Raw genomic sequence first — 21,952 nt, forward strand, 5'->3', positions numbered from 1 at the left:
CTACATGTGGTTGCAGAACATGACAATGAGTCTTTACATCACTAGGGTTTGCAGTTATTTCATTAAACCATAATAGAGGGTTCTTGATCTTGTCTAATCGTCTAAAATGGCCTCAAATTTAAAATCTTAAATGAGTGGTTTTGTCGCCCTCGTGTGGCAGAAAACAGTGAAGGTTCCTGAAAGTCATTTTGGAGCAACATGGCAACTAGGTGGGGAATCTGCAGCGCCGGAAAGATCAGTCACGACTTTACTGTGGCTCTGAAAACTCTTCCTGCAGAAGACCATAAGGTTAGTGTGCTTGCTGCAACAGAGACATAAATCCCACGTCTGATTTTAATGAAACACGCCTCCTCGTGTCATAGTAACATTCTTCCGGGTACTTAACTCCCTGCTAGTACTTTTTGTAAGATATATTTTTTATAAAATAAGTAAGCATGGTGTTGAGCCGTGTCTAAATGAAGCAGACGACTGTCAATGATTTTGTAAAACGTTTGCATTTTGATTAACTGCCAAGCTGCCAAACTTTATACCGTATACCACAGAATAGGACGCATATCGTTATTTGTGGAAAATGACTCTGGGAGTAACGAAGAACTGGAATTTAACAATTAAATTGAACAGTCTCAGTCATGCATTTTTACAAGTCAGGCAAATGTCTTTTTTTTTTCAACTACTACAAAACATAGTGAGTTTATTTGAACAATGCCCTCTGCTGGATGAAAGTGAGAGTGCCAAAAAAGATGTAAGGCCTAAGTACAGATTACTTGTGGAGGATTTTTAATCAAATGGAATGGCTTTCTTTACTTCATAAAAAAAATAACAATTTACCTCTAAAGTATTTAGAATTATTGTATATCATCTTTGACTTTACAGGTTGTGGCTGTTGCAGCTCGTAAATTGGAGGACGCTCAGGAATTTTCCATAAAACACAACATCTCTAAGGCTTATGGCAGCTATGAGGAGCTGGCCAGAGATCCACATGTAGGTCAGTGTTCATCTGTTATCTTTTAGGTTGTTATGTTTGGTTTATGTACATAATCCACATCAAAGTAAATGCTATGACAAATTGAGTAGTCTATCCTTTATCATTCTATTTGGCTTTCATTTTCTAATATTTGCATAGATGTGGTGTATATTGGGAACATCCACCCATACCATCTGAAGGCCTGTCTGCTCTTCATGAATGCCAAGAAGAATATTCTGTGTGAGAAACCGCTGGCCATGAACACTAAGGAGGTGAAAGAGATTCTGGACTCCGCCAAAAGGAACCAAGTCTTCCTCATGGAGGTAAACTACCAGTAGACCAGAACATAGACCATCATGTACTTTGGTTACCAGGCAGGTGCAAAAGTACTATCTTGTCATTCCATTATTGGTGCACCAGAAGATTGTTCTCATTGGATGCAGTTTTTGATTTTGCTGTTTTGTAGTCATACATGTAAACCTTAAAATAATCAGTAAAAAAGAATTGCTCTAAAAGTTCAAAAAAGACATTAGATGTTACAAAATTGATGTCATATTTTTCTAATTCTTGCTGGTTAATATTCATTCATCTCCACTTGTTGTCCCTTGTCTCCAGGCCATTTGGACCCGTTTCTTCCCAGTTTCTGTGGAGGTTAGGAAGATGCTGGCTCAGGGGGAAATAGGAGAGGTGAAAATGATCCGGTCAGAGTTTGGCATTCCCTTGTTGCACAGGCCAAGATTAGTAGAAAAGGAGTTGGGTGGAGGAGCTCTGCTGAGTCTTGGCATGTACTGCCTGCAGTTTGTCTGTATGGTGTACAGTGGAGAGAGGCCAGAGAGCATCCAGGCTACTGGGGTCTGCCTGGACACAGGTACCCAGAGGGATAAGTTTTATTTAAATATTGCGCCTTTGTTATGTTTTTCATAGTCTTTATGCTCTCACAATTACAGGGGTTGATGAGACTGTAATTGTCACTCTGAAGTTCTCTGAGAAGAGAATGGCAGTGTTTACTTACTCTTCGAGTATGAAGCTTCCCAATGACGCCATTATTGTTGGAACCAAGGGCACAATTCAGGTAAATCATCAAGGTCAGGTTAGGTTAAGTCCACAATTAAATGCAATGTAAATGGGAGATCTTATGGTATTTTGTGTATTGTCTTTTTTTAATATTTTTGAGATCCCTTCCTGGATGTGGTGCCCCACATATTTAATTGTGAATGGAAAGGAGACCCAGTACCCCTTACCAGAACCCTGTTTGCCTCTGAATTTCCACAACGGCACAGGAATGCGTTATGAAGCAGAAGAGGTCCGACAGTGTTTGCTCAAAGGTAAGTAGAAATTTTGCATATCTACTCCAATAAATCTCTCTGCATAATAAAATATTGCAGACTTCTTAGTCCAGGCAGCTGGTGACTAAGAAGTAATGCAAGTAATCATTAGTTGACACCTGAAACACAATGTAACTGTGCCTTTATTTGTCCCTGCAGGGCTGAAGGAGAGTCCAGTCATGTCTCATTCTGACTCTCTGCTGCTTATTGAACTGGAGGATGAAATCCGTAGGCAGGTGGGCGTGGTGTACAGCCAAGACTGCCAGTAAATATTTTACACTCGGTATCTACACTTTGACTGAGGAATACTTTATAACTGAAAATGACTTGATTACTGTGATCCAGCTGCACTTTGTACTCACACACTACAGCAGTGTTCCCAATTTTTTTATGAAATGCCTCACTCATAGGTTTATGCTAATCCCACCTAATATTGGGCCAGGATTTTGTGAACTTTGCTGCATGTATAAGAATCTGTAAAATGCACTGAAACAATCAAAACATCAATGAATGTTCCATGACTGTGAGCTGAAGCACTTCTGGTCATGTCTAAATGAAGATATCTAATAAAAGTTTCAATAATATGACAGTGTAAAATTTCACTTGGGATTGATTAAGATTCTCACTGTATATCCTTGAAAGAAAATATGATTTTAATGTTCACAAAGTTGCACAAATACATTCAACAGAAACAGATATTGAGACATTGATTATGATTATAGAATTTATGTTGAATTTAATATCAATTTAATTAAAAATACACAGGTGTCAAAGTACATTTTTTAAAGACCTAATTCTGTGATTGAGTTACTCGTGTCACAGATTTATAAACTTTTATTGCTGTCAGGTGTTAAGTATAGATTGCCTTCTGCTTATCTTCAGAATTGATATCTCATATTCCACTTGGCCATGCTCCACATCTTCTATATGGGTGTAGGTTTGACTAGTTTGTGGGCAAACAAGGTATGAATATTTTTGACAGCATGGACAGGTTATAGTGCTGCTGGAAAAGGACATCAGAATCTCCATAACGTTCATCAGCTGAGGGAAGCATGAAGTCCTCATTCCCTGCAAGGTAACTATGTTGATTTTGTAGTTGCCAAAACACAAAATAATCAGAAATTGGAAACGTTATCCTGGGCCTCAAGCAACATGTATTCTGTGCTTCACTCTTCATCCAGACCACAATTTCTAAATATATCGCTTAATTTACTTTTATTATGAATTAGATGTCGAGTCCTTTTTTTCTTCCTACACACTTCTGAATCAAACTGATTAGTTTTAGTGCCTCATACATAGTTCTGTAATAGCCTAAAGCCTTAAGCTGATGATTACAAAATAAAATCTTAAATGAGTGCTTTGTCGCTGCCCTTTGGTAAAGAACGGTGAATTTTTGTTTCTGACAAACAACCTTTGAGCAACATGGCAACCAGGTGGGGAATATGCAGCGCTGGTCTGATCAGTCATGATTTTGTTGTTGCTTTAAAAACTCTTCCTGCTGAAGACCATCAGGTCAGTATGTTTCCTGAAATAGATACTCAAATTCAACATGTAATTTAAATGCAACACCCTTCTTTGTGTCTTCCTGGGGCTTCATTTTATGCGTTCTTAACTGCCCCTTATCTGTCTGCTGAATGTGTTTTAAGAAAGTCAAGTAAACATGGTGTTGAGAATATGTGAACTGTGTCTAAAGTAGCACGCGCTGGTCAACGAGCTTGTAATACGTTTACATTTTGACTAAACCGTCAAGTTACCAAACTATTACCGTAAACCACAGAACAGAAAGGAAATAGCCTTTGGTACAGTCCGGGAATATCAAATTTTAGTTTTAAAAATCAGTCATACAGTTTAGTCAGAGTCAGTAACAATTAAGGTTCAACATGTAACATGTTTTTCTTTAGCTATAAAGTTGAACTTTTGCGAGTGATGACCTCTACAGGAACTTCCACAATGGCACAGGAATGCGTTATGAAGCAGAAGAGGTCCGACAGCGTTTGCTCAAAAGTAAGTAGAAATTTTGCATATCTACTCCAATTAATCTCTCTGCATAATAAAATATTGCAGACTTCTTAGTCCAGGCAGCTGGTGACTAAGAAGTAATGCAAGTAATAATTAGTTGACAGCTGAAACACAATGTAACTGCGCCTTTATTTAGGTAACAAAAGGTTTTGTACATTTTAGTTTGTTTCTATATCAATGTCTCTGAAAGTAACAAAAGCACTGATTTGCAGTTAATTAATTAGTCAGGCAATTGATGGCAGGAGAAAGTCAAATATTAGTTGGCATCAGAAAATGTGCTTATGCTTCCATTTGTCCCTATAGGGTTGACGGAGAGTCCAGTCATGTCACACTCAGACTCTCTTCTGCTGGCAGAACTGGAGGATGAAATCCATAGGCAGGTGGGCGTGGTGTACAGCCAAGACTGCCAGTAAATGTTCTGCGGTCACTAAAAAATGAAATAATTACTCAAAATGGACTATTAAAGAGATCCAGCCGGACCTTGTGTTCCATCACTGCTGCTACTGTGTTATTTTTTCATGTTTTGCGAGGCCTGACAGAGGTCATACGTAAAGATCCATAAATGTTCTGAATCCAAACTTTGTAAATGTTCCTTTGAGTTTACTTTCAGTTTTGTTCCTATTAAGTTATTCCAAATACAAAAAAAACAGATAACTTCTGATAGGTGTTCACTTTATTGATAGAACTTCAGTCTTATGAGACATCTCACTACACCAGATAAACATCATAATCCTCCTTTACATAGTTAGTTCTTAGTCTCTAGCATTACAATCAATAGCATGTTAGAGGAGCAGGACAGCTACAGTGGATCACCAACAAAGAAGACGATGAGAGAGCTCTGAAACATGAGTTCTCATCTCATGATCCAAATCAAATGTTTACAATTTTCCCCCTCAGATATTATCTGAATGCAAAAAAATGTAAAGGCTTTGTGACACATCTAACAACACAAAACATTAACTCCTCTGGATTGGACACTCAAAACGTTTTATCTCTCTCATCAGAAAAAATATAAGCAGAATTGAATGTCCCAAAAACAACAACAAAATAAAGAAGTTTACCTTTCACAAAAGTCAAGTACAATTTAGAATGTAACAGTGTCTGGAGAAGGTAAGGAGTGCAACACTAACAGATACACTGAAACACAAGTAAAGCTGGTTTATAAGAGAGGACACTTCATACTGAGAGCACTACACAAACGTCTGTTTAGGGGAGTCATGGAGTCGAGACCTTTGTTTGCCATTAGTTTGTTCTTTACAGTTCAACAAGGCGCTCTTTAAGATTAGTCGGCTCCAAAACCATCAACACCCAAACAGGAGGCAGACATGCATGCACGCACACACCGATGCTTCCACTCATAGGCTTTCATATTTAATATTACAAGTGTCGGAGTGAATAAATATAGCTGTTTTTGCTTGGGGTGTAAGAATCTGTAGTCCTGACAACTGGTTTGACAAAAGAAAAAGGAATGATAACATAATTTGGAATTGTTTGGAAGAAAACTGCTCCCACCCAAGCAGCTGCTCAGTCATAAGAGTCGTCTTCTGATTAATTATTTGCATGGGTACCTAAAAACTAAACATCTGAGTGTTTATAGGAGTGAGGCATTAGGATGGTGAAAATAAAAGACAGATAAACGTGAAGGGTCAGTGCAGGGCAGCTGCTCAAGCCACCAGGACCACACGCATGGTGTTGGTGTAACCGGAGCCGGGACGCCAGCCAGTCAGGATAATGACAACGTCACCATCTTTGAAGAATCCTCTGGCCTTGCCTGAAGAAAAGAAAATATCAAAACATTTTTAGTAAAAGAATGGAAACAAATTCAGATATGCTGCTCAATTTAATTAAGTTGGAACATTAAAAGTAGCTGCTCACCCATTTCCATTGCAAAGTTGACGCGCATGTCAACATCCTCAGCCCACACGTCGTGAGGGGGCTTGGTGTAGAGGACAGGGAAGATCCCGCGGTACAGATGGGCCTGACGAGCCGTCTGGGCGTTACGGGTCACAGCGAGGATGGGAGCACGAGGCCTGTACCTGGAGAGCAGGTGAGCAGACCTGCAGACACACATGCATACATGGGAAGCTGAGAACTGAGCTAGAAAAAAAAAAAAAAAAAGAAAAAACAATTTACAATAATTTCAGCAGATTTGTTTAGATTATCCCAATTTTTTCCATACAAAACATCTGATGCACAAAAAGTTGACCCCTCACCTTGGAGAGCCTATGTAAATTGAGCAGTCTGAGCAATTAGGAGTTCAGATTGTGAAACTGAAACTTTACAATACTACATGTTAATAGCAACAATATGGACCTGGGATGCAAGTTAAATAAAATATTTGACGCTCATAGGGAAAAAGTAGGCATGGGGCTATTTCAGTTGCCAGAAGCATCAACTACAGAAGGATGTTGGTTTAAAAAAACAACAAACAAACAACAAAAAAACCCCCTCAAATTTTGGCAAAGTTTTGCAACAGAAGGATTTTTTTTGCATTACTGCACAATTTGAACGTCAATGAAATCTGTAGTAGACATTAAGAATTTTGTTTGGTCTATTTGAAGTTTTATTCCAAATGAAAAGGGACAGTTAGTCTTAGTCATATATTTGAAAATCTAAATTTAGACCATGTAGGTTTACACAAAGGTCACATCTTTGAGAACACACATATTAAATACTCAAACACTGCAAATATTTAAAAAATAATATGTTGAACACCACAAAGTAAAACAGTACCATCACCTATCCTGGTAGATTCTGACTCACACAAAGAGCAGGCAATGTTACAGTTTCAATTCAATAAACCTCATACAGTTAGAAACATACCGTAGTAGAATATCATTTTCAACATCCAGTTATTACATTTCACAGCAAAAAGTCTGGAAAAGTCAAGGCAGCCAAAATAGGTGATACTTCTGATGCACCATGGGAGTGCAGGGGTACAGATCACAATAATAAGTCCATTTGATGTTTACTCTAGTTAAATGTCTTGGTAAAAAGTAAATATACTTCAAAAACAAAAGATTTACATAAAAACTTAACTACATGCAAAAAAAATTCTAGATTAACACCAACGATCCGAATGACCCAATTTCCCACATTAAATAACTTAAGAATTTCTTCATATTTGTTCAGGTGATTCGTGTTTGCTTGAATTTATGCATGAAAAGTACAGTTAATGACTATATTTCAATTGGAATGTAGTCCAACTGAAATTGGACTACATTCAACATTTAAAGTCTTTAAATGTTGACTTTACGCTTAGGAATCTGAAAACACTTATAAACAAGCTGTAATGGATCGTCCTCACAATGAAATGGTAGATTTATGTTTATAACATTGCGATTTGGGAAGCGTCTTGTCAGTTCAACCTCCAATTATCAAATAGAATTGGTTATATTTGCTTTTTACTAGGACACAGAGCTCACATATTGGACATAACATTTTCTAGGTAGGCATTTCCTATGTAGAACAGTGTTGATCAGAATTTTATCAAATTTTAGTTTTGCATTCACTTATAATAATTGGTGAGATGATTAACTTGCATTTGGAGCCAGTACATCCATTTGTGAATGATAAACAGACAAGACCCCTTGATTTGGCTAATGTCATTCCCACTCTTATTCTCTGCCCTTCATACCCACACACACATCACCACACGCATGCAAAATTAAAGATTTGTAATATTATATTTTGGAGAATTAGGAGCCTGGGTAATTAGACCTTACCTTCAGGAACATTTTCAGATTGCATCCCTCACTTTCTTACCTTCCAGTCTTAGTGAGAATAATGATGGCACTAGCACAGCATTTGAAGGATGCTTCAACAGCTCCGACTGCTACAGCCTCTGAGGGGTCTCTGGTCAGGTGGGAACTTCTCCTCAGCTCCTCAAACAGCTGTCTGTGGAAGGTGGCTGCTTCTGCCTCTCGTGCTATCTAAGCCCCGAATGGAAGGTTACTCTCAAACACACTCCACTACAAACACATCAAGGCACTCACACCACTGAACGACTGGCAAAAACAGGACTAGACTATGCTGAATAAGAATAGTTGCAGAAAATAAATTAGGGAAGTTTAAAAAAACATCACAATTTTGGGAAATACATTAATGTCAAAGTTCTTCTATTAGGAGCTAAATATTAAAGTATAGTTGATGAGATAATACACAGTCTAGTTGAGCTTTTGCCAGGTCTCCCAGTTACTTCATCAATGCCTGCCTCGCCCTACTCTCCCTCTCTGTCTGTTCACGTTTCCATCAGACATCCAGAAGATGTCGGCGCCAGATAACCGGCCTACCTGCCAGAGCCTGTGAGCACAATAATTGCAGAGGCTAAGCTCTTAAAGGAGGCCTCGACAGCACCGATTGCAATGGCCTCAGCAGGGTCGTTGCAGTGCGGCGTAGAACGACGCAGGTCCTCGAACACCTGCCGGTGGAACATGGCTGCCTCGGCTTCACGAGCAATCTGGCATAAGGGCAAGATGCATCGAGTAAAGGCATTCCCACACCAGTCGCGCAAACAGATGGAAAAAGAAATGAGAGGGGTGGGGGGGAGAAAGGGAGATAAGACATGGGAAGAAGATTGACAAGGTTAAGAGGACATAAAAAAGGAGTAGGAATGGAGAGAAGAAATCAAGATAGTTAAGAGAGTTTAGGTGTGCAGTTAGTGTAGGGGAGGAGACACAGGAAAATACTGTCAAATTATATTAAATGTGATGTTCAAGATCCTCACACAGCTAAAATAGTAGAAATATAAATGAAAAGAATTTGATGTCAAATGACACATTAGTGAATTATTAATTTCTAAAATAGAAAGCTTGACACAAAGATGCCAATTAAAACTAAGGCACTTTAAAAATCAGCCAGGAAAACATCAGAAGACTGACAGGCATTTAGAGGTTAGTCTAAATTAGTTTGTGTTTTTGTGCAGCTACTGATGAAGATGAGTGTTTACTCCAGATTCAGAGACATTCGATACAGTCTCAGTGCAACAGCGTCACAACAGGAGCACTGCATCTGCTGAGTCACAAAGACATCTGCACTGTAGCTAGGAATAGCAGCAGCTAGCCAAGAAGGCATCAGGAGTGAAGGACAGGCAAGATTGGATCAATGCTTCATCACTCCATACAACTGATAAACTAGGATATTTCTAAATTACCATTGATGGTATGGTATTTGAATTTATTTTATTTTTTTATCTCTCCCTAACTGAGAAACAGAAAATGCAACTTTGACGCAACAACATCAAATAAATTCAGAGTCCTGACACTTATGATCCTTTGACCTTGTGATGCAGTCAGGTACGAGTAAATTTTTTAAGAAAAATCATCAATTTGGAGACTTGACTGCAGAGAAATAAGTAGTACAGAATATAAGGTACAGTGAATGTGTTAAAGAGGTGCAGCTGCCATTTATTGTGGCTTTGAGAAAGAAAAAAGCTTCCAACATGCTATTTAAGTAATTAATAACATGCACATTTTGAACATCATGCAGCAGTCCATGTGCTTACAGCTCATAAACACCCTTAAGATTACTATATAGACTGAAAAATATATAATTTGTAAATTGAAAGTCAATATTTCAGTAGATGATCACAGAAACTAAAGTTGCAAGTATGTACACTGCCTGCCCCAAAAAATACACACACCATTTCATTGGACATTCTTTAGCCTTGGTTACAGCGCTTCTGTAGTTTTCAATACTCTGCAATGTCACCTTCAGAGGCATTCAGAGTCGCATAGACGTTTTTTGCCGGCATCTTGTAAAGATGAAGGGAGTCCGGCTGCTGCATGATACCCAATAGTCTTAAGATCTGGACTTTGTGATGGCCAATCCATGCGTGAACATGATGTATGCTGCTTCAGTGTCCCCAACACAAACAGAGTCAGAATATTCTTGACAGTCATCTTGGAATATACTTGTGCGATTAAAGAAAAATTTAACTGACAAAATAACCTGGTTATTTGATATATGCAGGTTATAACCTGACATCATTCTTAGAGAAACATCCCCAGATCATAACACTTTTGGTTTGAACACATAAAGTGTAAGAGAGTTCAATCTCTCTTACACTGATGCAACTCTCTTTCTGGAGCAGGGTAAATATGAGTCCAGTCTTCATCCTTCCAAGCCAAATTTAGCTTTTTTTATCTGATGAGCCAGAGTGATTTTCTTAAAGCTGCGCTGCTAGTTAGCTCCAATTACTCGAGTTGTTTTTGCATTGTACGTGTTGTAATGTTGCTAGTCCACTGCAATATGGTTGTTTAAGAAATGAGAAGCGACTACATCAGTTATGGTTAAATAACTTAATCAAGGCAGTAATTGCCTACTTGTTAAATCCAAATAGTGTGTTTTTGGACAGGCAGTGTATGTGCCGACATAAAAACAAGGCAAAACATACAGACAAAAGTTGATTCTTGGAGAAGCAGCTGATTCGTAGCACAATTTTTTTTTAAATTAAATTTCACAATTACAAATTTTGAAAGCTTGTGGAATAATTAATGATTATATGCTCATCAGGTTTGAAGATTCTGCTTTTTCAAGTGTCATTGGACTCACCATGTGCTGCGTGCGCACTGCCTCCAGGGGGTAATCTCCCTTGGCAGTCTCTCCGCTCAGCATGATACAATCGGCTCCATCCAGGACGGCGTTGGCAACATCACTGCCCTCAGCGCGGGTCGGTCTTGGCTTCTTGATCATGCTCTCCAACATCTAAATGGTTTAGCGAGATTCAACTCAGCATAGTGTCACACATTTACACCTGAAAATATCTTCCCTAAACCTAGAGGTCAAACCTTTAAATGAAACCTTGTTTGGTTTTTGTTGCATTTTCTTAAAGATAAAAGCTACTCATCCCACCTTTCACACACATATGCCTCTGACCACATATTTACAATTTCTCAAAGTTCTGTGGAGTTTATCAATTTACAAGGACTTAAAAATAAAAAATAATTGTAAATTTTAAATCCACCATAATTGTCCATCATATTACAACAGTGATGCAGAAACTAAAGAATGACATCCTCACTATTAAAGCAATCCAGTTTGAAAACCAGATTTATGGTATTCCACAAAGACTGGGAAAGACAAAACATTTATACAATCTTACACAATGAGGACTTAAGGAATTACTACTAAGTTTAGCAGTTCTTTATTATAATGTTTTGCTCAAGTCTATAATCAAAGGCTATGAATCATAACGGATATCCAGTGTGAGAATATTTTAGCAGCAGAATAGATCGTTTTGTTTTGAATAAAAACACGTCTCTTTGAGGAAATACTATGATCTTAAAAAATGGGATTTGTACTTGAGGTTAAAATCTGAGAAACTCACACTGAGATGTGTCTACATGCAATATTTATTAATACCAGTGGATCAGTGCAAATTTTATGCTGATGTAATTGACCAAAATGCAGATAAAATCTATATGCAAGTGTATTGCAGATCTGTCTTGAGCTGAATATCATTTTGTGAAATCCTGCAATACATTACTGTCAGAATACCTTTGTTGAAGAAACCCATCACCTTCAGTGTTCATAAGAATCAGCCTTCCTGCTCTACGAACTAACCTGAGTTGCGCATGTGATGGGCTTGCCAGCTCTGTTGCAACGACCGATCATCATCTTTTGAGCTAAAAAGACCTTTTCTGTGGGGATCTCAATACCCAGATCTCCACGTGCAACCATGATGCCATCACTAGCCTCCATGATCTCATCAAATCTGCAAACACATACAACACATAATCAAAGATCTCAATCAAACATGGAACATCACCAAGCCCATCACTCATAAAAACAATCTGCAGTCAGCTTGTCAGTACCACACATACCTGCGTACACCCTCATGGTTCTCCAGTTTGCTGATGATCTTGATGTTTTTGCCCTTCTCTCCAAGCACAGCTCTGACAGCATGTACATCATCTGCTTTGCGGATGAAAGAGGCAAACACCATGTCAACTCCATGCGCCACACCAAACTGCAGATCCTTGATGTCTTTCTCTGAAACGGCGGGCAAGTCAACGGCAGCGCCAGGAAGGTTCACCCCCTTCTTGCTGCCCAGAGTGCCTCCGTTTTCAATCTCACACATGAGGTAATCACTGCCTGGAGAACAAAAATGGACATAACAGCAGTTTTAACTTCCTCAAGAACTCACAAAAGGAACCTTAATGTGTGACACTGGTCTACTCACCAATCTCCTTGACCTGCAGAGAGATGAGCCCATCGTCAATGTAGACCTTGCTGCCAACTTCCACCACTTTGGTGATGTTCTTATAGTCCAGCCAGAGGATCTCATCACTGCAGTTGTCCTGGTAGGCATCATCTAAGATAATCTTGATCATGTTGCCCTTCTTCAGCTCTACCTCAGCAGTGCCACTCTGTCACATAAAAATGCATTTACTTCATATCAAATTGGAGTATAATATAAATGCTATGGTTTGAGGATTAATGCTAAACTCACTCCTTTAATAAGGCCGGTCCTAATCTCGGGGCCCTTGGTGTCCAGGGCAACACCGATTGGTCTGTAATGGATACTGCCCGGCTCGAAGCTCTCACACGCCTCCCGCACATTCTTAATAGTCTCTGCGTGGTACTGTAGTAGCAAAAAGTTGTTTGTAAATTGTTTGCAGAAAACAAAATTAAAACAACATATAAATCACCTATCCTATGAACTGCTTAATTTCCCATTCAACCTTTGGCCACAACACTCAATATCATCACATCACTTTCATTTTTAAGTATGGGTGAATTTATATTAATTACATTAACTAAAAATTCAACTAGGTTTCTCTTAATTCTGAAGAGAAACCTAGTTGATGTCTTGAAGCTTTCACTTGTGAAAGCTTCAAGACATGAACTGAATTCAATGTTAAAATTATGTATATGGCACAAAAAAAAAATCTAAACAAATTAACTGAAAAGTTTAAGAAAAGTTTCACAATTACACTTATAAAAGAAACCATGGAATACAACACTAACCAAAGTAAATAACTTGAGTTAAGGTTTACAAGATCTATTTAGCATTGCATACACATGTTTCAGTTTTTGGCTAACTTTTTATTAATCCTGCGGTCTGATTGCTGCAGACATATCAAGGTATTCCTCAGTGTTTGGGCAGTGATAGCAAATGCTCGATCACATCTACGTTTTAACTTCAATCTTTGAACATCGGGGAGAACCTGGCTGGTTGACTGGAAGTCCTCAAAGGTCTGTGGAGGCTAAAAAAGATTATGTAGACAAGGTGGGACCAGCCCATTTAAAAACGTCAACAACAGTTTTTAAATGGATGTTAATTCCATTTAATTTTGGATGTAATTCCAAAACTGAATTACATTAAAAAAAAAAAAAAAAAAACAGATTTTACCACGAGATGCATGTTCATACTTCTTTGTAGCAGTAAAAAATATGAGTTGTGGTGCCCTGAACCATTTGTAAACGCAAGAATTATCGCTTTAACCCGGCATATAAAGAATTACAATAGGAAGCATGAGAGATAATAAAAGCATGAATAACTTTCTCAAGGTCTTTGAAAGGGAAGATATGCCTTTACTTTGGCAATGAGTTGTACTTGGAAAAAGCTCAACTTGTGTTGATGTTTCAAGAGCCAGCATACACAGACATAAAAGACATTCTTGCTTTAAGGGTCGGCCAAAATTAAGACAGTCAGTAGAATCTTGCCCACACTGACAAGAAAAAGTATTGGACAGTTTCTCAGTGCCATAAATTATCTTCCAGATTCAAATATTTATCACTTATTTGGGAAGCCATGTCGCAGCAATTAAGGTAGAGTAGAGAAGCAGACAATCCAAGTTGTTTGAGGTCCAGAGTAAAGTTTGAAAATTAAGAGTGAGAATACTATTAATTTACTATTAAAATGTCCATTTTAGAGATCTTTTATTTGCTTTGTGTAATTTTTTTGTTTCTTTTAAACATAAAGCATAATCAAAACAAATTAACTGAAAAACATGATATGAATAGATTACTATTTTTAACAAATGATAACATAACATTTCTTAATGCAGAAGCTATGAGTTTCACTTTAATTTGAATTACTGAATAAATTGCCTGATGATTTTCTAATTTACCTAGATGGACCTGTACTGTTACTAGTTGTCATTTTAACTGATACAAAAGTCACGCCAGGGCAATTAAAGTACAAAGTGTGTTTGAGAACTCACACAACCATAAAGTAACTCAGTAATGGCAGCACTACAATGATCAGCGTTTTTCTTCATGTGACATAAGAATATTTAAAAACAAACATTCTAGAAACCTTTGCAAAGCACCGCAAATATGTCTGCATTTATTAAGATGTTAAACTTGCTGGGTATAAGAGGTTAAATCAAACTGTCAATGTCTTCATCAGCAGCTGTCTTTGACCACAACTGGATTTTATGACACAATTACCAGTTTCAGGGCCAGGCCTGTTGCCTCTTGTCTTTTTTATAAGGACATTTGAAGAGGTGTGGCCTTTTATAAAAAGAATATCCTGAAAATCCACAAATTAGACAGCACATAGTCTAGTGATGTTTGATTTTATTTTAAAAAGCTTTCATAAACAAGCCAAAAATCACACTGGTCAATAAAATGTTGTTGCAGTTAGAATGACACTCACTGTGACTCTCAACCAAGCTGTGGGAAAGTGGAAAGGAAAGAGAAACAGTAGTTGTGTTTTACAACCATTAGGGGGTTTAATTAACAGATAGTGCACCGTTTATGGCTTTATAGACAGCTGTCCACTGTCTACCACTGTAACCTGAGCTTTCAGTAACAATGCAACTGGCAAATTACATTTGAGGTCATTTTTCTTGGTCTTTTCCATTTGACCTTAAATAACATTTCATGCGATTACAAATAATGCTGAGCACTATCAGAAATCAACTTCCTGCCTACAGCCTGAGACCATTCTTTTGCTTTATTGGCACAATTTAGTTGCTTTTTGTCATTGCCAATGTCTTCGTTGGCTGCATTGAAAGAAAATTTGAGATTTATTCAAGAAAGCTTTAGTGTGAACCATCAATCTCTAAATAAAGTTTAATGTGTACAGACATTTTCCCACTAAAGCTAATTGAAGTTTGAGACTTTGGTAAAAACTTCATAGCTCAAAACACTAAGCGTGTTACCTGTTACCACAAGGCCTGTAGTTTAAGACAAGAGAATTAAAAAGAGGCAAAACAGGGTAAAAAAAAAGTAGTTGCTTCAAATAACAAGGTACGTGTGCATAACAAAATTTTACTTTTAGGTGGTAAAGAACAAACAAAGTAATTCATCAATAGTTTAAAAATAGATTAAACATTATGCCTTCTGCGCAAGATTGTTCAAGTGCCCTCTGAAGAAAGGGAAATGGGGAACAAATTGTGTATGAGGTTACGTTTATGTCAACTGACTGTTTTATTACTAAGAAGAAGCTTTGGGTAATCAGTTCTTCTCTTACTCAATTTGATTCAAGTTTGCTGCTCAAGTTTCATTATTTGCTGCATCAAGTTGATTTCAAAATGTCTTTGTTCCTGTTAAGAAAATTGAAGCCTTTGGTAAGGTCATGTGTCCCTTTGTGTCTAAAATGGAGGCGCACAATTCAGCTACAATTTTTGAAATCTCCCCATCACTAAAGACAAACATATTAAAATTATTGATAAAGTATTGACATAAAAGTGTGGAATTACTTAGCAATAACAAACCATTTCTTCTGCTCATTAAACCATTTTGTAATTGCTAAGTAGGATCCCAGTCTAGAGCAGTTTATTACGCAATACGTGCCAATTCACTGTCAGCGTCAGATTTCACAATAGCAGGAAACTACAAATGATGACAAATATTACCTCCAAGATCAATATACCACTTTAGATAAAGCACAGAACTGTGTGTGATAAGATTTCTAAAGTAAATTAAGTCAATTTTTTTAGAAAAAAAAAAGGACCAACCTCATGTGTACCATGGGAAAAGTTCAAACGAGCAATGTTCATTCCTGACTTGATCATCTCCTTTAGTATATCCACAGATCGGGATGCTGGTCCTGCAAAACGAAAGGAATATTTTACACATTGGATAACATTTAAAATCTTGAGCTTTATTGCAATTTCTTATCACTGAGTTTTTCAAATTTTATCTTTTTGTATCACCATAACATTTTAACAAGAAACAAACTATTAAAATTTGATTTAAGGAAATGTAACTTGAAAGAATCGACTAACCAATGGTGCAGATGATGCCAGTGTTGCGGGCTGTGGTGGGTTCGGAGTCGATGTCCAACAGGCACATGTGTTCCAGGAAGCTGTCGGCCATGGCAGCATTGAGCTGCTGTGTCTGGATGAAGGCAGAACCCATATCTTTTGGCAGAGGCATGGCGATCCCTTTTACAGTTGGACAAGTACTGCACGCAGAAAGGAAAAAAAAAAAAAAAAAAAAAGGGAAGAAAGATTTTCAAACATTCATCATGGTGAGTGTGGTAAGATGTTACCACACTCACCACGCTTCACCCTTTTTAAACTTTTCCAAAGTAGGAAGTGTCTGAGCAAATTACTAGCCACTTAATAGATGGGGAAAAAAAATAAAAAAAATCAAAATTTTCTGTGTTCTTGTTAATGTGCCGATGTGCAACTCAAACACTCTTGCCAATAATGCAAATGGAAACTGATTTTGTTGATGTGTGTTCTACTTTTACTTGTAAGTTAAGAAAATTTTGGAAACTAGCAATTGACTTACTTCTTTTATGCACCCAAAAAACAGAAAGCAACCATTTCGGGAAAAAACAATAAAACCTAGACACAAAGTCCTAAACTCCCAAAGAAGCATTTTTACAATACTGTTATCTCAGTCGTGAAAGTTGCAGGGAAAAAAGTTGGAAATTCAAGATTAGACTTATGAAATGCATACAGTGCAATTCTGTGCAAATAGATTTTACTGTGAACACAGGTTTTTACGCAAGACTGCTTTTTCTTAAGTTCCTCTTAGTTTTTGAGTTGCACAAGCAGTGAACAAAATGAACAGTAGATAACCTCCCAACTATTTCTGGACTGCTCTGTTGATTTCTGAAATGCCAAGACTAATACCCCAAACATTTTCCACATAAAACAGTACACTGGTCCTCTGCACCACAATGTAGAACCTGTCCACACCCACCCATCAACTCTTCTGAGTCATTTGTGGCAATGAACAATACAGTCATAAAGCTACAACTGTGGAATTTCCTAGTTTTAAGAATGATACTTGATGCAGCCCAGAAATGAGGTTATATAAAACCCCAACAGTTGCCCACAACCTGCACCTCCCTTCAATCTGTTAGTGACATTCTAATGAGCCTGCTGAATCCATTTGAGAAAGAAGGAAACAAAGAAAGAAAGACAAATTTAAACTAACAGGCAAGGTCTATTTAAGCAGAGTATTGTATGTGAATGAGGAATGCATTGCCCCTCCAAATGTTGTGGTTACATAACTGCTGAAACAGCTCACTAGCACCTAGAAGTCACTTTTTAGGAAATAGTGCAAAAGCAAATGAAGGCCTCCAAGAGGAAAATCTTAAATATTAATCAGGCACACCAGAGGTTTAACTTCCTCTTACTCATCACATCCTAACTACAGATGAATCAAGACAGGGGATTCCAGACAGAGGTGCTATACCAACACTACTGGCTTGTGATGTTACATTTCCATCAATGGCTCAGACAAAGGCAGTACGTGAGTGCAGTCACATCCCCCTACAACCTCTATGACTGGGTAAAACCACATCCTCAAAAAGAGGGGGGTTAAAAGAAAAAGCAGCACTTCACCATGTGCTTTTTATAGTAGCCTTTTTAATGACCCACTGCAGTTTAGTTTAGCCTACACTTATTAAATATTCACTTGGAGCATTTTAATTTATTGATCATAGCAAATTTAACTGATCGATATGAAGTGACAGGAGTTGTTTGGTACATTTTTATGTTCGTGATACAATTTCACTGTTTCATAAAATTAAAAAGAAAATACAGACAAAATGAGTTTCGATGCTGTATCCCAAAACAACATAAGCAAGTTTGAGACATCTCTGTACACCGTGACCTACAAATTAACAGCTGCAACATAAAAGCTACAAATTTGATAAAAAGCTCTCAAACCTGCTCCTCTGAAGTTATGAAACAGCTAACCAAAGATACTGGTCTCCACAGCTTTAGAGACACTAATTAATAGATTAGTCATGGACATTTGCCCATTTATCATTGAGCAGCTCTGAATGGTGATCACAAAAACAATCTGAAATTTTGTCATATTCAAAACCAAGAAATCTCACTTTTTCTGTCGATAAGAGCATCAATCTACAGCATGCACTTTTATGTGGTTTTTTGAGTTTAGTAGAAAGAAAAAAAAAAGATTAAAATATTGCTATCTCGTTTAAAGAACTTTGAGCATATGCCTTTGTGAATATCACCCATAACCTTATAGTACCTTGGAAAAAAATTAAAATCAATGGAAACCATCCTGATAAAAATTACAGTTCTTCCTGTCTAACTCAGCTTACTAATACCAGTTTTGAAAAAAATAGAAAGGTCTGTGACCCCAGCACAGCCTGTAGGCATCACAATAGGCCAGCACTGCAGTAGCAGGACTTCAGAAGTTGGCTACCCAATAATCCCTTCCAATCCCTTTCCAACACATCAACCATAAAAATAGTGTCACCACCTCATGCTTTTAAGATAACAAATCTCATATCTTGGTCATTTAGATGTGAAGTATCCCTATATAGTAATCAGCAACAACAGAAGCATGGCTGTCAAGTGCGACGTGACATTCCCCATCATCCACTATGGATGTGATGTAACATGAGGCTAATCCAAGTTAGCTCTCAAGGACAGCAGCGTCTTCAATTGTGCACCCTCCCGAAACCTAGGTAGTCTGTATAGTTTGCACTACATACCCCCTGTAGATCCTCTGGTATCTCCTGGGGACAAGCAAGCCCTTTACAAGCAAGGACCTCCAGAGCCCCCCCAGTGTGCTGGAAAGTCCAATACCAGTGAGCAAGCCTTGCGTCACAAAAGCAGAGTTGACCGCTGCAGTGTGTGTGCATACGTGTGACACTTTTAGGAGCTCAGGTTTAAATCCATTCAATGGGGATAAAGAACACGAAGAGCACCTGCTGCAACTGGGCAATCGCCCTAAACTAAACCAGCGGACGGACACGAGAATCCCACCAGAGCACATCAGAACAGTCTCTAACCAATGCTAATGCTACCGTGGGTCATACAGACCCTAGGCTAAAAACAGAACGTAGGCTAATTATAACACACAGCCTAGAAAGCTGGTGTGTGGAAATATTAAACTCCATAGTACATTCACTGTGATGATTGTAAGCTATACCTGTACCATCTCACAGGTTTCAGGAATGCTGAGGATTCCATGAACCTGTACCTAAAGTGGAATGCAAATATTAAAGTTAAGTTTTCTGAAACCTCAGAATGAGAGTGGTCTGAAGAGGAATACCCATAAGTTGTAGAGTGAAGAGGTATTAAAGATAAAATACCTGCACATGGGAGCAGGACCAGCTGTGATATGCCTGACCTTCTACACTGACTGTCAGATCTGCTGCAGCTAAAACATTTTACCAAAACAGTATGTCATAAAGACTTAGCTAAAACTATTTTTTTAATTATTGCAATTCACAAAATCTTCATTCAGTGTTACCTTATTTTGTCAAACTCAAATGTGCAAAGCATATGCTGCTGTTTGAAAACTGTGGGAGTTCATAACTTTAATGAAAAGGCAAAATAATTCAGATTTCTTAATGTGTGTTCAGATCACTAAGTCATTTAAGTGAAAACTGATTGTGATTTCTGGACACTACCAGTAATGGTGCATGCATAATGTTATCTGAAGTTTCTGTTTTTATGCAATCATCTCTTTAAGAGGTCATGAATTTCTGACAACCCAGACATTTGGACTCACCTTGGCCTTTTGAAAGTAAAGACAACATGTTGTCAACATAATGTTTTAAACAGGACAAAACCTGCTTGTGTTTGCACACAATATTATTTCTTGCAACATACCAAAACACATGCGAGTAGTTTCTGCCACTTTGGATGCATTTGATCAGGGGTCCATATAAATTAAGCTTTAAGTTAAGGCCCTTCTCTAATAATTTTCTGTCTGAAACAGATCACATTCCAAGGATGACAGTCCAGGCCTACACAAGCAAGTTGAGACCTGCCCTCACATATCTGTATTCAATGTCATTGATCCCCTTTTTCACAATTCATTACATAAAGCTACTGCAGCACAGTTGCTGCAAAAAAAGACACATTTCATACTGTATTTACAAACCAGCATTTGTCCTATAGTAGTTGGCTCTAGACAATTAAGAAAATTGCCAAAAGAAAAGAATAAAGTGTTCAACGACTAAAACCCTTCAGAACCAAGAACTGAATAAGCTTCATTTTTATACATAACACACAGTATCTCGGTGTAAAATAGACCTTTTGCTAAATTACAGACGATGCGGCAAAGGTCACGTTCTCCCATCTGCGTCACATTTTCCTGATCTGCATACATCACTCGAACTGACCAATGGGAGGCGAAGAAACCGGAGGAGCCACACCCACAGCAGGAGGCAACAGGAAGCGAATCTACCACGGCTAAGACTCGACGCATCATGTTAAATTACTGTTTAAAATTTTTCTATTCAAAACTACGGAAGAATATAGAATAAGTTCAAAACATAAAATAGATAGCGGGTGGCCAAATATAAAGAGCTGTTCAGTATTCGAGGAGGAAAATACCGTATTTTTATTGTCCACACACTAAATTCTAATATTCAATATTGACATAACTGGACTTAAAACTCTTATCTAATTTGAGATACTGTTTGTACGACTCTTTCAGCTGTACTGTATCGAGTTGCATAGGCCAACTGAGTAAAAATACTGACATCAATTATTGACCTAAACGTGATGAAATTTATCAGCAAGAAATATTAAGCTACTGAAAAAAATGAGAGGCTAAATACTTGAGAAGATTTCAAATGTCAAAATTATTTAAAAAAACAAGAGCTTAAAGCCCTGCTTAAAGTACCCACCTGAACTCTGGTAGGAGTTGTCTGCTGCGATGTGACTGCTGGCAGTCTGAGACCAGCTTCAAGGTGATCTACCCTGCTATTTCCTAACTGCATGGAACTACTTTCTAGGGATGCTCATATCCATCCGACAAATCGTAAATGGAAAAAAAAGGAGAAGCAAAAGCGGGCTTTAGTGGACCTTACCAGCAGCTAGCATTAAGGAAACTGAAGCAGAGAAATGCTTATTTATGTAAATACTGACTCTTACGGTAAGCTGGGTATTTATAAAACGCAAAGAACGTGGCGGAAGGATATGCTAATACATGATAGGTGTGATTAGTAAAGTTAGAGAGCCAATGGGAAAGCGTGAAAGCATCACAAGAGCATAAAGTAGAGCATGTGACCGCATTCAGGAAGGCAGTCAGACTGTGTCGTTAAAAATTAGTATTCAACGTGGGTCTCCAATGCCTTTAAATGTCTTTTCCCTTTAATTATTAGTGCTTCGGATGTACGCAATATCGGTAGGAAAAACCATTAAAAGACATCCAACTTTGACATGCTGCAGTATCCTGTAGCTGTTTTGGAGTTTTCTAACCATTTCCCCCCTGCATTTAGTTTCTAAACCATGGAAAA

The 21,952-nt window shown here is 37.9% G+C and overlaps 2 protein-coding genes across 4 annotated transcripts; one reads left to right on the forward strand and one right to left on the reverse strand.

Moving 5' to 3' along the window:
- The first annotated feature begins 128 nt into the window (after positions 1-128).
- On the forward strand, positions 129-4,784 carry LOC122819711 (trans-1,2-dihydrobenzene-1,2-diol dehydrogenase-like). Of its 2 annotated transcripts, XM_044096661.1 has the most exons (9): positions 156-288; positions 874-985; positions 1,124-1,287; positions 1,580-1,832; positions 1,912-2,036; positions 2,139-2,289; positions 2,449-2,554; positions 4,191-4,293; positions 4,612-4,784. In XM_044096661.1, the coding sequence occupies exons 1-9, from the start codon at positions 199-201 to the stop codon at positions 4,615-4,617; spliced, it is 1,110 nt and encodes a 369-aa protein (XP_043952596.1). In that variant the 5' UTR covers positions 156-198; the 3' UTR covers positions 4,618-4,784. The 2 variants fall into 2 exon arrangements, with proteins under 2 accessions (XP_043952606.1, XP_043952596.1); XM_044096671.1 differs by lacking the exons at positions 4,191-4,293; positions 4,612-4,784 and having other exon boundaries at positions 129-288; positions 2,449-2,873.
- Positions 4,785-4,963: 179 nt separating this feature from the next.
- On the reverse strand, positions 4,964-21,496 carry pkma (pyruvate kinase M1/2a). Of its 2 annotated transcripts, none has more exons than XM_044096649.1 (11): positions 21,341-21,496; positions 16,491-16,669; positions 16,221-16,312; positions 12,761-12,892; positions 12,491-12,677; positions 12,132-12,402; positions 11,872-12,022; positions 10,861-11,013; positions 8,074-8,240; positions 6,184-6,365; positions 4,964-6,079 (listed from the first exon to the last, which is right to left on the reverse strand). In XM_044096649.1, the coding sequence occupies exons 2-11, from the start codon at positions 16,639-16,641 to the stop codon at positions 5,973-5,975; spliced, it is 1,593 nt and encodes a 530-aa protein (XP_043952584.1). In that variant the 5' UTR covers positions 16,642-16,669; positions 21,341-21,496; the 3' UTR covers positions 4,964-5,972. The 2 variants fall into 2 exon arrangements, with proteins under 2 accessions (XP_043952584.1, XP_043952575.1); XM_044096640.1 differs by lacking the exon at positions 8,074-8,240 and adding an exon at positions 8,601-8,767.
- Between the last annotated feature and the right edge of the window lie 456 nt (positions 21,497-21,952).

Source organism: Gambusia affinis, linkage group LG02, assembly GCF_019740435.1.
Source record: "Gambusia affinis linkage group LG02, SWU_Gaff_1.0, whole genome shotgun sequence".
NCBI classification, from domain to species: Eukaryota; Metazoa; Chordata; class Actinopteri; order Cyprinodontiformes; family Poeciliidae; genus Gambusia; species Gambusia affinis.

What these genes read in the sequence shown, in the direction of transcription:
- LOC122819711 (XM_044096661.1), top strand. Translation starts at nt 199, where the DNA reads ATGGCAACTAGGTGGGGAATCTGCAGCGCCGGAAAGATCAGTCACGAC. An exon ending in TTCCTGCAGAAGACCATAAG is followed by an intron (nt 289 to 873) that starts GTTAGTGTGCTT and finishes TTGACTTTACAG; the next exon opens with GTTGTGGCTGTTGCAGCTCG. An exon ending in CCGACAGTGTTTGCTCAAAG is followed by an intron (nt 2,290 to 2,448) that starts GTAAGTAGAAAT and finishes TTGTCCCTGCAG; the next exon opens with GGCTGAAGGAGAGTCCAGTC.
- pkma (XM_044096649.1), bottom strand. Translation starts at nt 16,641, where the DNA reads ATGCCTCTGCCAAAAGATATGGGTTCTGCCTTCATCCAGACACAGCAG. An exon ending in TGGCATCATCTGCACCATTG is followed by an intron (nt 16,313 to 16,490) that starts GTTAGTCGATTC and finishes TTCGTTTTGCAG; the next exon opens with GACCAGCATCCCGATCTGTG. An exon ending in TTTCCCATGGTACACATGAG is followed by an intron (nt 12,893 to 16,220) that starts GTTGGTCCTTTT and finishes TTGCTACTACAG; the next exon opens with TACCACGCAGAGACTATTAA.